Here is a 15,498-nt window from a genome sequence, read left to right on the forward strand (position 1 = left end):
GCTAAAATTGGTGGTATAAATGTTTAAGTGCTTAAAATAATCGTATTCAAGAAACTAAGGAATTAAACTATGGAGTCAATTTCTTTTTAATAATATAACGAATTTACTACCGGTGATTTAGCTATTATAGCCCCAGAATACTTTTAAAGCGCCTTTGCGTTCCAGAATCTCGACGGAATTTTTTTTTTTTTTTTTTTTTTGCTTAAACGATTCAAGAAACATTGTAGTTAAAAATATAAAGATTTTTCGATTTGGACGTATGAAAAATGTTTAACTCGTTCAGGCACACCGTGTATTGTATGGAGTACTGCTGTTATTCGACCGTTGTCTTCAGGTCAAAATTCTTACAAAGAAGCCCCTTGCAAGAGGCAAATTTTTTGTAATTTCTCCCAGTTTTTTCAGCGTTAGGTATATAAATGAATTGTTTGTCAAATTTTGAGGTCAATTATATTTAATTGTAATTTATACTTTCTTTTTTTCCCCTTCATTTTATTTTTCGTATCGAGGAGTCGAGGTTTTGTTGATTTCTTCGGATTTCGATTACTGTAACTTCTCTTCTATTCGGCCGATTTTTATGAATGAGGTCTCTTTTTATTTGTGTTTTAACGGAGAGTAAGGAAAAAATTGCTAAATACATGCGAAACAATTTTTTTTGAAAATTGGATGAATCCTAGCGTGACGGTGAAATGGTTAATGAAGCGTGAGTAATTGGGGTACGGGTATCGGCCGCGTTGGGACCCAAGGCCCATTGTTCTTCGTGACGCCGACGCAGTGATCAGGAGCGTGGGGACGAGAGGGCTTAGTGGACTCCTGTATGAGCCACGTTTAGCAAATGGTCTAATGAGTCTCGAGGCTCATCACAGATTGCACTTACCACTATCCTGGTGGCCCCGGCTATCAGAGCAAGGAGTACCAACTTTTGAAAAGGATAACAGTGTTGTGGAGATATGTCAAAGCAACGTTGTGAACAAAACGGAGTGAGTGAAATTCTCATTCAAGGAGTGCCGAACTGGTCAGCCATCCTCGAATCAGTTCGCTTGCTTCCGCTTATATATGCATATTTTAAATCAGCGCGCCCCATTCTAAGGTTTTTTTAAAAAAAACCAAGAAACGTAGACTCTTGGTATTCATTACACATAAACTAGCGAGCCCCAGAATGAGAAACAAATTTTAATCATTATTATTGACGGATTAGTAAACTTTTTACACGCTTTGGAAAATCTCAGAAGTTCGCGGTAGTCACTTTTCGGTAAGGAACTAGGGGACTCGGTTATTGTATCGAGGGGGGGGTCGAAACGATCGCAAAGGCGGTATACTACGTATACGCGCCAAAATTGCTAGGCTAACAGTTCCCTTTATTGTAATGCATCTAGTAATTCTTAAGTAATCTTATTGGAAACCATTATTTGTGTTTTTCATCACTTTTGGAGTTATGAGGTATCCCTTCTTTTCCACCTGACCAGAGTGATCTAACTAATTCGTAAGCAAAACATAGCAAAGAAAAACTGCCGAAAGCTGTCTAGAAATATTGGATTTAATCAAGAGGACTCTGGCAAAGTTCAGATGTTTTCCCTGGTTTAGGGATTTTGACTTACGGCTTTTTCTCTTTCTTATTTTTCAGTGGCTCGTTTTCATACGATTTCAGCCTGGGGTCATCAACAGGTTCCCTGAACAATACCGTTGCGGAGGGCAATGCAGACGACAGTATCAATGTCGTCGTACGGTAAGTCTTTATCTTGCAATTAAATGATCAGCGAAATCTTGATAAATTAAATAATGACACTCAAAATGAAATAGAAAAAACTCACAAAATTAAAAATTAGCACCACCATTGTCAAGCGCGTTTTTATAACGTGTGGAACTTAATGGAACTTTTCAAATTTGGGCGGGAGAATAAATTAATGTATCAAAATGTGTAGGATTATTTGCTAATGATGAGTGTAAAAATAAACGCCTTCCCGTAAAGGGTAACAATCTTTTTTCTTTCTTTTTTTACCTTTTATGATACATTTATTTGGAGAAAAACTTTGCGTTTAGTTTTCATGGTATTTCCATAAAATGCAATTCGATTATTTTCTCATGCGATCAAAAAATAGTCGAAGCGGGGATTCAAAGTGCTCGTTTCGAAATAATCCGAATTCTCGGATCTATGACTTTGAATTAAGCACCATGAGTACTTTACTATTACATTATATTACTATTATATTATATTTTGCGATCACCAAATTGAATAATTTCTGATGGTACTTTTATTTTATCTCACATTCCGATGTGCAACTATTATATGAGACCGGCCTGGATAATTTTATGAAAAAAATTGCCTAAATTTTGCAGGGTGCGGCCGCTAAACGCCAAGGAAATCCAAAATAACGACCCGAGTATAATTTCGTTTCCAGGCAATGGACAAATTTTGGTGAGTTCAAATTTGCGATAATATTATCCTCGTGTTTTATTGAGAGAAATATAAAAATCTATAATTCTGAAAGGGAAATATTACAATTTTTCTACCTTTATAAAAACCATGACCACAATATAATGGGCCTGTTGCAAACTTTTGCTAGAGCAGAATGAAGAGTTGTTTCCTATAGATGATGCCTCAAAAATCACGATGAGCGCATCGGCAAAGTCTGAAATGCACTCATAAATTCACAATCTGCGTAAGAAATTTGCGTTATTTTGAGCTTCCCGCTTCAAAAACGATACTACTGCACAGGTGAACATTTTGTTAGATGAGTCCCTCCATCGTCGGCAATATTCATCATGGCCGACGCTTGCGCAGTTCCGCGAGTAATTCGAGGAGAGTTCAAGATCAATTAAGGCGGGCGAGGAAAATATAAACGTAAACACGCCGATTGTTATCTGGTTTAATCCTGTTCAGATGTTATCTCGTCCCATCACAGGTGTTTCGGCGGACTGGCGTCGGCCATGATGAGTATTGCCGCCAATGGAACGACTCCTCTAACAAAATGTTCACCTGTACCGTAGTATCGTTTTCGAAGCGGGAAGCTCAAAAAACCGCAAATTTCTTGGGCAGATTGTGAAGTTATGAGTGCATTTCAGACTTTGCCGATGCGCTCATCGTGATTTTTGAAGCATTATCTGTAAGGAACAACTCTTAGTTTTGCTCTAGCAAAAGTTTGCAACAGGCCCATTGCATTTATTCTCAGATTTGTCTGATCGCTTGCCTATTTATAAATCAAATTCAATATAAAGCAACATGTACAGCCCATGCAGTGTGGCATTATCCTCATATTCGTGTTTTCGTTGGGAATAACTGCATCTTAAAAGAAATATGAGAGCGAAATTTCCTTGTACTTTATTCTTTAAAAAATACAGAGGCTTGAATAGATATATAGAGAGTGCATCAAAATCGGCAGGCTGAGGTTCAAAATAGTATTCTGCGAGACAAGATTTGTAGAAAGTACAAAATACAATCATTCTTGAACAGATATATGATGCTGCATGGAATATGCTGTACAGCCTACCTCACAAATTGAAGGCGTAATATCAATGGATGTAATCTTTATATATTCATCCCTTTCCAGTTGCTTCTGCCACCTCTGAATTGTTAGTATTCGAATGGCGCCCTTAGTATCCTTCAAGTGCCATCCTTCAAGTGGCATCTTTAAAGTGGCTTCCTTCGAGTGGCGAAGTGATCACTGCAGATATGGTGATTTCCATGATTTCATTTGAAACTGTTGAATTTCTTGTTTCTCCCTCCTTCATTTTTTCAGTAAAATATTTTGTTTTTTAAGGTTGAGGGAGTGAGTGATAGAATTGGTGGGACCGATGGAAATGGGCCGAAGACGAAACAGTTCGCGTACAATATCGTGTTTGAGCCTGGGGCCACTCAGTCGGACGTGCTTATGTATTCTGGCATGACGAAACTCATCCAAATGGCGGTTGAGGGCTTCAGCACCACGGCATTCTGCTACGGCCAGACCGGAAGCGGGAAAACTCACACACTCACCGGGCCACCGAAATTGGTGAGTCTTGGAAATCATTGATGCTTTTGGGTTTTGGCTTTGAGCTAATTTCGAATATGTATTCTTCCTTGAGCTTTGGCTGAAGAGAAGATTTTCAATAGGATTATTCAATCAATATCGTCACCTTCAGGCCAAAGCATCACAAGTGCCACTCAACGTTTCAAAATTTCCGCCGCCATTTTATGTTTTTACAGAGAAATTGTGAGTTGAATCTGTTTGAAAGTTTCACTGACTTTTATCGACAACATAAAGGAAATTCAGTGAAATTTTCGGACAGCTTTGTTGACTAATTTGAAACGTCGCATAGCACTTGAGATACTTTTGCCGGGAGGTGAGTGAGGTTACGATAAATTGATATCGGAGCTATACTGCCCTCATGGATTGCCCGTACGGTTCGCGCAACGCATAAAGTAGCGCCTTACAAGCCTGTGCGATACTTCACGCATTGCACGTATACCACGGTGTGCCCTGCCGAGATAGAGCACATTATACAGGGGGAAACTAGGGGTAAACAGGTTTTTTTTTTTTTTTTTTTTTTTTTTTTTTTTTAAATTTAAATTTGCATACTACAATTCTGGCAATTAGTTTGACAAACACTTTATAGTGTATTGATCCTAATAGAGGAATTGTTCAATATGACACTAAACAGCAGCAATAATGAAATATAGTATTACTTGCCTGTGAGACACGTTGAATCTTATAAAAGTCGTCATTGGTCTATTGAAAGTTCATTTGAAATTTCAGGAATTAAATACCAGTGAAAATTTTTCATTTCCGTCAATGCTAAGATTTAAATGACAATGGATACGAATATATTCAGCTTCGACTTAACCACTTAAATATCATAGATTCATGTCTAAGTCTTCCCTTACGTTTTCATTACATATTTTTCATTTCAGTTCGAGAAAAATCCTGATCCATCGGACCCAGAGCATGGACTTGTTTTCCGTTCCTTCATGTACCTCTTTCAACTCCTTAAGGACAAAAGGGACGTCCATTTTGTGCTCAAAGCATCTTTTCTTGAAATCTACAACGAAAAAGTAAGGATATTATTTTTTTATTTTATGATTTCAATGGCGAGTATTCTGGCAAAAATCTAAATTCGAACAAATAGATCCAAAGAATTTGTTCTAGCAAGCTTAAAAAACGCCCCCTAGGAGAAACAAAAACAGCACTAAAAAGATCTTTTGCACATTACCTCATGAAACTCTCAAGTAAAAATCGTTTTTGGCGTTAAAAATAATGTTTGTTTTCAGAGAGTAGCTTATCGTCTATCGAGTCAATATGCTGAGAACTGTAACTGCAACCTTTCTTCAAAACTCCTGCAAATAAAACCACCCTATATGGCGGAGAGAGGGAACAATTAGCAAAGTAATTTGATCAAAAGGAGATAGAAACTCTAGTCGAAAAGAAAACGAGGAGGCCTTAGAGCGGGGCATATTAAAAAACGAGTTACGACATATCTGCTTGGATCGAGCACCTTCGTGTTTTATCGCAGAATGCTTTGAACTTTAAGGGTATTTTTGGGAAATCTCCAAAGTAAATTAATTTTAATTAGTCCAATCGAACAAACAATCCCTATCAGCAGCACCGAGAGTCCAGTTTGCAGAATTAAATGAGTCTCTGAATAAACATTAGTAAGTGCCTTCAATTCAAACACATACAACAAGCATTACTTTTGATTCTCGCATGTTACTCATTCTCTACTTTTCCAAAATTTAAAAAAAAAAAAAAATCAGGTTATTGCTAAGTATTGCTCGCCCCGATTTGTGTAAATGTATTAATGCACATCGTTTTTAATGTAGGGACAAATAGTGTGATAAATTATGAAAATTAACCGACCGACTATTGTAACTTAGATTGTTCAAACTCAGCAGACTATTCCACCGACGATACATCCACCATCGGGCTCCATTTATCGGTATCAATTACCCAATTCGATCCCTCGTATCAATCTACTAGCTTTAGAAACTCATTCTAGAGTCTTTATCTACACGCTTCGTACCTTTTTTTCCAATTTCACTCTCCCCACCCTCAGCCCTCATCTCCCTTTAATCGAGGAAATGGTCTTGACAGTGGCTGGTGCACGGAGACAGGTCAGGGATCGAACCATGAAATTTAACTGGGGCACTCGGTTATCATTAGTCATTCTCCATTTCAATTGGTTGCACGACTGTACGGTATTTTTGCAAGCCACCCCTTGCAAAATTATTTGCTAAAGCTCCCCTCTTTATTCTCGTCGACTCAAGGGTGGTGTTATTGAGTTTCATGGCTCCTCAAATTGGGTGATGGGGTCTCGGTCTAGGCCCGGCATTTGTAATAGTTTTTAAATTAATCTGGTGAACTTGAGGAAAACACACATGAAGAGGACTCACTTCTAAGACTTTGAGTTTCCGATCATCGTTCATTTCTTCTTTGTAAAATAGAGTCATTCACTCAGTTTTTGACACGTTGCTGTCATTTTTCTTCATCATTAAAATGAATTGTTAGTCACTATCGTGAAGGCGAAACCTTACGAGATTTTAAGCCGGAGGATGTCACCATTCAAAAGGAATCCCCTCTCTAGATTGCTGGTGTCGTAAATATATTTGTAGAAACTAAAAATCCCTGCAGTGAAATTTTGGAGGCAAATGATGCTATATCTAAACTTGGCGGCATTATTGCCTTTAAGATATCTCCATTCTCCTGGTACAACTCATGTCTCATTTAATTACTGAACTCAACGCGCAATTTTAGCGTTGTCATTTTAATTTTTTCTTTTTTTCGATCTACGGAATTGAATTATTACATTGCCAGTGGATAATCCGCAATTTCCACAGTAAAACCTTTGTATTTTAAATGTCTGGTTTCATAAAGGTCTAAAGGCCTTTTAGATTCTAAAATAATAATCGGTCTATTTACCCTAGAGTTGTACTTCCTCGAACTATTTTACAAATAAAAGTACAAAGTTTTGAAGCACATTCATTTAATTTTAATCTTCTCTATGAAAAATAGGTAATAGATTTGCTCAACCCTGGCCTGAGAAAACCCCTGGCTGTGCGATGGTCAAAGAAATCAAGAAGCTTCTTCGTTGAAAACCTCTTTACTGTAGACTGTGAAGAACTAGATGATCTACTAGCTGTGCTGGAGGAGGGTAAGTCAACATGAAAATGCACAAGGTTGAGGACACTGCAAAAAATCTTTAAGATTTTTTTTTTATAACTTACCATTCCCTAAAACTGTTCATGTTCACCGCAAAACACATCCATCAAATATCAATCAAAACGTTAATCTCTTTCCTCACTCTCTTATTATTGTATGAAATAACCTTACAAAATCTTACTTTGAACACGAGTCTGATTTTTAGAATAATGGTTTACGTAATTAATGTCGATAAAATTTAAATAATTGCTCCATATATCAATGAGCCTCAAGAATCTTTAATTAATTTATTTATTGTTTTTTATTTTTATTTTTTATTTTTGCAAATTTCCGATTTATGCCTAAAAATTTTGAATGAGCACATCAATACTGAAACTACAGCCCTATATTTGTACATACATCGTTTTAGGAAATAAATCAAGAGTATAATTTTGCTTAAATGCATTATAATAATAGTTGAATTATCCTCTTGCAGGTATGCGGAATAGAGCGATGGGAGCGCACATGATGAACGAACATTCGAGTAGGAGTCACACCATATTGACTGTCCACATAACTTCCGAGCAGCAAGTAATTTCATAATTTCAAATTAATAGAACAGTATATCATCGTATAGCATACCAAATGCCCCCTTTTTTAAATCAGATGTTATGACCCAATTTAAACGGGAATGGCTAATGGAAACAAGAAAAGAAAAAACTAAAAAAAAAACGGCCCGAACTTTGTGTAACAAGGTGGTAAAATAGCGCTGGGTCCACACTATTTTGAGGGGCAAGCAAGGCTCAAATTTTTTACTCTAATTGCAAAATTTTTGAACTCTTTGGTCTCTTGCTCTCCTCTCAAAATATAGTTTAAGAAAAAAAAGAAGAAAAAAAAATTGATTTCTAACAGTGTGGACTCAGTTCTATTTGACTACGTTGTTACAACAAACGAGCTCAGTACGAACAGCATGATTTTTTCCAGCAAAACCTCCCAAGTGGAAAAATTGTATTTCAAAATAAAGTTATCCATTTCTTTACATCTCATCTTTGATTATAATAAAATTAGTAACATTTACCATGAATCACCTTTTGCTAAAATCGCCTTATTTTTAATATTTTCAGATGGAAAATGGTGTATTTATAACGAAACAGGGTAAAATAAACTTCGTTGATCTTGCCGGAAGTGAAATGACTAAGAAGACTCACAGCGAGGGAAAAACTTTGGAGGAAGCGAATAACATCAATAAAAGTTTAATGGTATTAGGTATGTCGATCTTACCACTCATTCTAGTAAATTTCATATTGACTTGTTCGGGGGAAAAATTGGTAGAATTACATCGTTTTTATCGTACACTGTTCATCTTTCTCGCAAAAACGTGCTTCTTTTCCTTCTAAATGCAGTAAAGTTTTTGCAACAAATATACAGAGTTCAAAAACTTTGCGCTGTTTTACAGCTTAACTACTGTTTGTGGGATAATGAGATACCGATAAAGGTTACACCGATATTTTAGCAAGATTAGAAAAGAATAAGAGTAATGTTTGAAGAGTGTGAAGTATGAATGACAGCGATGGGTGTTACACATTTTTGTAAAAACATAAATTAATAGAAAAACCGAGCATTTTGTTAAAGGTCAAAATAAGTAATAAAAAAATTGGATACCGAGTGCAGCGCATATCGTTAAAACAAGATCTACTATCGTCTATCTATAGCTCATTTTTGCCAAAGTTTCTGAATATGATCGTATCAGTGAGCTCTGACTTACAAAGTATTCCAATGATGTGTACGGATCATATTATATTGCAGGTCCAGCCTAATGCATTGTATTACTCAAATTGTACACTTAAGGTGCACTTCTATTTACTTTCCGTTATTTTCAGGGTATTGCATAGCAAAGTTGAGTGATCCAAAGAAAAAAGAAAAAGAACATATTCCCTACAGAGACAGCAAGTTGACGAAACTTCTAGCTGACAGTTTAGCAGGAAACGGAGTCACTCTCATGGTTAGTGGTTTAGCAACTTTTCAGCGAATTTAAGTTCTAGGGAGACATACTGGAGCATGGTATTTTTCCCGGATCAATTTGGCAATACGGATTAAAAGGGCAGACATTTTCCCAAGGAAACGAGAATGCGGAATGAATCAATCGAATCTGCTATAGTCATACGAATGTGACGAAACTTTAAAAGTGCCTTCAACTTATCAGATATGCAACCATAACTACTTACTGAACTAAAGACGGTTACATCCAATTTCACACATATAAGATTTATGAGAAATCAAAGAGCAGAAGTCGTTTTACTCATAACAAATGTTATAATTGAGTTTGTCTTTTGTCCTGATCAGGCACAGAAACTGGCTAAATTGAAGGAACATTTTTTAGATTTAGTAAAGAAAGTTTAACATTTTTGATGTTGAAAAAAGTCTAATTTTCCTAGGAAATTTCAAGATATGCACACTTGCGCACTCATCTCACAATAAAATGCCTGATTTAGTATACTTTGTGGTCGTGCGAGCTTTGAAAAAACCATGGAGATTTTCTGTGATAACAATATTTTTTTGTTCGTTTTTTTTTCAGATTGCGTGTATTTCGCCCGCCAAAAGTAACGTGACTGAGACTTTAAATACTTTGAGGTATGCTGCGAGGGCTAAGAGAATTAAATCAAAACCTATCGTTGTGATGGTAATACTTAATTTTTATACAAACACTTATGAAATTACATATATAATATCGATTATATTAGCTAGTCGTAGGCCAACTTTTCGGGTCATCCTGAAATGATTACATTCCTAGAACCCAACTTGAATTCCTGGAAAAAGGTGTATCAAAATTTCTCATGCACTCCCTCCTCTTCAATTTACCAACATAAAAAAAATCCTTTTCTATCGATCTATTTTTTGTAATGTATTACATTTTTTCATTTTATTTCTTCATATTTAATAAATATAATACATTTTATTTAGGCAACCAGTGTCTCACTATCTTCTTAATTTGTTTAGGATCCGCGGGAGGCGTTGATTGTCACATTGAAGCGAGAAGTCGCTGCACTGCAAACTGAAAATGAGCACTTACGGGCTTCCTTAAACCTGAAAGCAGATGATCCGATACCGAACGGTACGTAAATGAAGGATATCACGTTCCGTTCTCTTGTGATACCATTTTTCAATTCTTTACGTATCCTGAAAGTCCGTAGTTCATTTTTCGATAAATCTCACATTTGATTAAAAGTAAGACTCGGATGCCCCCTATTTTCAAGAGCTCTATTTATATTAATTAAATTAGGACGTGAAATTCTCTAACAATGAACGAATCCATGGTCCAGAAAACTTTTAGTCAAATTACACATTTAAGTTTGTTATGCCAAGGGGGTGCAATCTGATTGATTTTATGAAGAAAAAAATCAGCGATTTTCTCACATCAACGTCTGGATGTATCTATAATTGATAGACAGTGGACATTGTTGCATACTCCGATTAATGAAGGCAATCTGACTAGTTTATGCATGCTCACATGGGAGGTTTATCTACCTAGTTGATAGCCCGATCATTTGATAGGTAAGAGGCATCGCTAAAGGGGTCAGGTCAATAGGTCTGAGATTCTCATGATCCTTAAAAAGGTGAAGAGTTTACTATAAATGATGCCTATACATGGATAAAAAGTCTCAGAAAAGTAAAGGCCAAAAAAATGTCCACCATTAAGATTTTTAGAAACCTCCAGATACTGCTTTCTACTAAAATTTTTGACCGTGGATGTGTAAGCTTATTACGACAGAGAGAAATAGTTGTATTTAAATTAAGAGGAGCATCTATTGAATATCTCCAGCAAAAGACTTTTGGTTCTTGCAAGAAGAATACTTTTTGAAAAAATTGACCCTCTTCCCCAAAAAATATTCAATGGAAGTCCCTGTCGATTCAGAGAAGAATTTTCCCCGTGGAATTATCCGGAAAAGTCTCTTTAGAATTCAGGACATTTTCTTGATTAGATTATTTTCATAGAATTCAGTGATGGAATTTTATTATTTTTCATGTTCCAGTTCCTTTGAGTTCGAAGACACCATCAAACATCGATTTGGAGAAACTGTCAAAAATGAAAACGAGCGAACTAGTGGACATGGTGAAACATTACGCGAACGAAAACGAGGCTTTACGGAAGGAAAATGCCGATCTGTTCCAGAGTCGCGATATCCTCTCCAGAGATCATGCCGTTGTTTGCCGGGAGAACGAACGATTGCTCAAGAAACTCGAGGATGCCAATTTGTAAGTTTTTGCTTTCTCAGAATGGACGCATGCATATGGACTCGGATAGAATGCAAACCTTACATTGCATGAAGTGGTCGTAGAAATATGAATGTCTTTGTACATTCTCATAATTGTTCTTTTGGTTAAAAAAAAAAAAAAAAAAAAAAAAAAAGCTCGCTAATTGTTTGAACCTAAGAATAAATCCTACCGAACTATATCCATAATTAATTAAAATGTAATGATATCAATTTGTTTAAGTCTTTGTTTAGTTGATGACTGTCTCTAATTCACGTGTAATTTTACCCTTCAGATTGCCGAAAGACAAAAAACACAGGAGAGGAAGTATGAATGTAAGTTGAAACAAAAGTTTGCATATTTTTATTCATAAAATACTTAAGTGTGAGGCGGATAGTTAGGGTAAAGTATATTAACGTTCACTCCAGAGTATGTATCATTGCGTGTGGATCCATTAATGTTCAAGCTGACGTTATGATCAATTAATGTTAATTCGTTGATCAACGAATCAATGGTCTACGAATTAATGGTTAGCCCACCATATCCAAGATTTCAAATTCATTTGATCACATAATGAAGATCAATTTTACTTAGATTGCAGGATGGATAACGAAAAACAGTCTCCTTCAATTCACGATAGTATTGCGTAACTCGCAGAAGCTTGAACATTTGCTTGCCTGCATAATCACATCGTGCACTGTCTCATGAAGGGCAATTTTATTTAGACTGTAGAATAGATAACGAAGAACAGTCGCCTTCAATTTGCAACGATACTGTGCAACACACGGAAGTTCGAATAGTTGCTTGAGCAAATCATCACATTATGTGCTATCATGTAATGAGATATGAAGGCATATTATAATATTTATAGCTGACTAAATGTGGCGTTGCAACTCCACCCTCATGCTTAATTCTCGCTCTCTCATCGCTCCACACAAAATGTTCCGTCTTTTTTCTTTTTCAGCCCAACAACGCGGATGAAAGTAAAATGCCCGAGTCCGTCCAAAAAGAACTAGACAAAAGAAGAATCGGTAGAACGTGAGTATCTGTCCAGCAGATCTATTTTTGAATCTTTATCGACGACTTTGAAGGATATATCTCTCTCTCAGCAACGCTACGTACCTACTTATTGATCAGGGTCATCTGAGAACATTCCAACAATCCAAGTGCTGTTTACCTATCCGTAAAAGAGTGACCCAAAATTGCAACGGTTGAATATCGGGGTTTTTTTGATAGGCGCATGCTGATTTTCATACAATTTTACTAATGAAAGATCAAATCAATTTACATGTAATGTTTGTGTGCAACAGACTCACTAACGGTAAAACTTGAGGTTTTTAAAAGAGTGCAATTTTTCTCTAAATATGTGACAGTCAAAGGGAAACCTTGGTCCATTAAAACTCAAAAATTGAGTAGAGTGATGTGAAGTCTTTAATTTAACGAACGTAGTTTGGAGGAAGAGATATTTAATCTTCTGGAACCATGCTCACGTGAGAAAATTGCCGAATTTTTATTCAACCTCGACATCATTTTTTACAGTTTTAAAGTTGATAAAAAGTATGAACAAAATTAAAAGTAATGGAACAAGTTGTGTTTTCCAAAAAGCGGCAAGCCGCTTAAAACTGTATTTTACGCCACAATAATATTTAGCTGTTAATTTGTTGTTATTTACACCGCCGAGACGCAATTTTAATCCGTCAAAACATTGGTTAGGCCCTTGACCTTTTTGCACGATGTGGTCTAGTGATATGCATGATCAACGCGTGAACATGTCTCTAAAATTAGGTGAATTTCATACGTACCCACTCATTTCCTCCTGAAATATTTCTGTCAATCAGGCGAAGATATAATACTTATTAGGGCACGGGAATACGCATGGAGACTTCTGTAAGAGAACCTGGAAAAAATCAAGATTTTTTGCAATGCATATATTTTTAAATTAGTTTCTTGAAGATTTGAGACTATTTTCTGTGATTCGTAGGTTGACAAACTTCATGAATAATTTACGAGGGAAACGAAATTCAGTTGATGAAATCAAACATGAAAAAGCTTTAAACAGGAAGGGGTGAGTACTAACGTTGACTTATGTGGCGAATTTTTCGTCGTAGTGCTATTTGACTTTGAAGCCGCATGTTTTGATACATTTTCCTCTGAAAACGTTTGAAAATATATGTATGTATATAATTCACCTCCTTAAAAATTTGTCACATTCATAATTTAGCAGTTTCTTTGTTTTTAGCTCCCTATATTTTAAATGCATAAAGTATGTGTAGTATCTACTCGAAGATAAGAATTTCGGGCGGGGTTGTACAGAAAGTAACTTGAATTGTCACAAAGACATGTACCCCACGGTGTAGCTGACCAGGAATTCATTGTGTATTGAGCAAACTGAATTGCTTGCAACACTAAGGTGGAATTTTCTTAAACTCCTCACAAAGCAAGCATGCGGTAGTCTGGTATATGTAATGCTTTTAAATCGAGCGTGTGGTGCTGGGCAGCTGTAGAACACGAAATCAGTATCAATTTATAGTTACTGTATTTGAATGAGCATTCAAATTGAATATTCTCACAAGTTGACGATTATTACGGTGAAAAAGTTAAGTGGCATATTTGAATAAAAAAAAATGTAATAAAACTTTTCTCGAAGTAACCTTAAAGAACAATCTCATTCAGCTGTCTAAAATCTCGGGTTTATGCGTCATGAGCTTTCTTGTATAGTTTTTCAATATGCAGAAATCACAAAAACGTCACTTAACTTCCTCGTCGATAGCTTTTAATTTTACTTGGAGACACATTGAAATATTATTTTCCTTTTGTCCATAAGCATTGTTTGGACAGTATCATGTTTATAATATCGATCTCTTTTTCATCAAATCTTCGTTTAATTTTTTGCAGGTATCATGAAAATGCTTTGCCTCCTAAGAGCATGCTGAGGACTTCCATTATGCAAACACCAAATGTACATAGTAATTCTAACACTATTCACTCTCGACTATTAGCTTCTAAGTAAAATGCACCATTTTGATTTTAAAATTGATTTGAGCGCAATGACTGCACGCGGAGTATTTCACGAGGGCTCAAATATCCGAAAAAATGACACTTTACGTCAAATATTAGAGGAGGGTGAATCGATCATGCCTAGTTGTGTGATGTTAAAATGGACAGACACTTGAATTTTTGAACTCGCAGAAAAGGAAGATAATCAAATCTTTCTTTGCAAGGAGAGCCATCATAAATTATTTTATTCACATTCAGCAAATTTTTGCGACCCAATACTATAGCCAATATAAATCGGTGTAAGCCTGAGAAAAATTCCCTTCAACAGAAGTTTTGATACATTTCATTCATACAAAGTCGTATCATAGTCCTGATTTTTTAATCGACTCCCTGAGGTGAATTTAAAGAATTTTTTAATCCTTGACCAATAAAAAAAATAGTTATCTACATTTGATATATTTTGGCTGTTTTATTTGCAAAGTTAGTATGAGCCGAATTTCATAGAAAAAGTGCATGGTTGTCCGATTGCAAGAATCCGTCCATTGCACATAAGTGACGTAAGCTTTTACGCATTAAAATTGGCACACGAATTAAAAAGGATGAAGTGCTGGCAAAATTGGGGAATTTTTGATTTTACCAAGCATGCCTAAATGAGACTTCGCAAAGCATACGCTAAAGCCCTCTGAATGAACTACATTTTTCAAAAAGGGACCAAACGCAACGTGCGACGTTGCTATACGAGTCTGTACCATATGTTTGTGAAATAAAACTTGATCGATTTTCAAAAGTCAACAAAGTTTTGCCCTCATAGCCTTTGATTCATCATCACCTCGCTGCAACTCGTGAACACGCCCTTCATGCATGTGTTGACCCAATTTTTTATTGAAACATTTTTCCCTTGTTGACGTTATTTTTTCCTAAAACATATAAAAATGTTGCAAAATACACTCGCAGACTATTTATGTTTGAAATAGGGGGAAATATACACAAAATACAGTGTAGAATCACCGCCAAAGAGAGAATTGGATTGAATTATTAAGTCGTTGCGACACCTCTCTAAGCGGCTGGAGATTAACGGATTAAAAACTACAATAACAAACCAGTGTGAGAGAGTGATAATGCGAAGAAAACATACTGAAAACAA

General features: G+C 36.0%; 1 protein-coding gene across 4 annotated transcripts in view; it reads left to right on the top strand.

Annotated features, from left to right (window-relative positions):
- LOC109032585 (kinesin-like protein KIF12) overlaps positions 1-15,498 on the top strand; it is a 40,620-nt gene that overhangs the window by 22,848 nt on the left and 2,274 nt on the right. For 2 of the 4 annotated variants that reach the window (XM_072300821.1, XM_072300824.1), the window contains 15 exons: positions 1,622-1,723; positions 2,335-2,413; positions 3,756-3,986; positions 4,886-5,026; positions 6,981-7,119; positions 7,603-7,697; positions 8,231-8,372; positions 8,987-9,108; positions 9,682-9,786; positions 10,104-10,218; positions 11,138-11,360; positions 11,653-11,692; positions 12,322-12,395; positions 13,339-13,422; positions 14,253-14,316. In XM_072300821.1, the coding sequence (XP_072156922.1) occupies positions 1,622-1,723; positions 2,335-2,413; positions 3,756-3,986; positions 4,886-5,026; positions 6,981-7,119; positions 7,603-7,697; positions 8,231-8,372; positions 8,987-9,108; positions 9,682-9,786; positions 10,104-10,218; positions 11,138-11,360; positions 11,653-11,692; positions 12,322-12,395; positions 13,339-13,422; positions 14,253-14,316 (1,756 nt within the window). The remainder of the gene's footprint in view (positions 1-1,621; positions 1,724-2,334; positions 2,414-3,755; positions 3,987-4,885; positions 5,027-6,980; positions 7,120-7,602; positions 7,698-8,230; positions 8,373-8,986; positions 9,109-9,681; positions 9,787-10,103; positions 10,219-11,137; positions 11,361-11,652; positions 11,693-12,321; positions 12,396-13,338; positions 13,423-14,252; positions 14,317-15,498) is intronic. The other 2 variants (XM_072300822.1, XM_072300823.1) reach the window with 2 other exon arrangements.

This window comes from Bemisia tabaci, chromosome 5 (assembly GCF_918797505.1).
Source record: "Bemisia tabaci chromosome 5, PGI_BMITA_v3".
Classification (NCBI taxonomy): Eukaryota; Metazoa; Arthropoda; class Insecta; order Hemiptera; family Aleyrodidae; genus Bemisia; species Bemisia tabaci.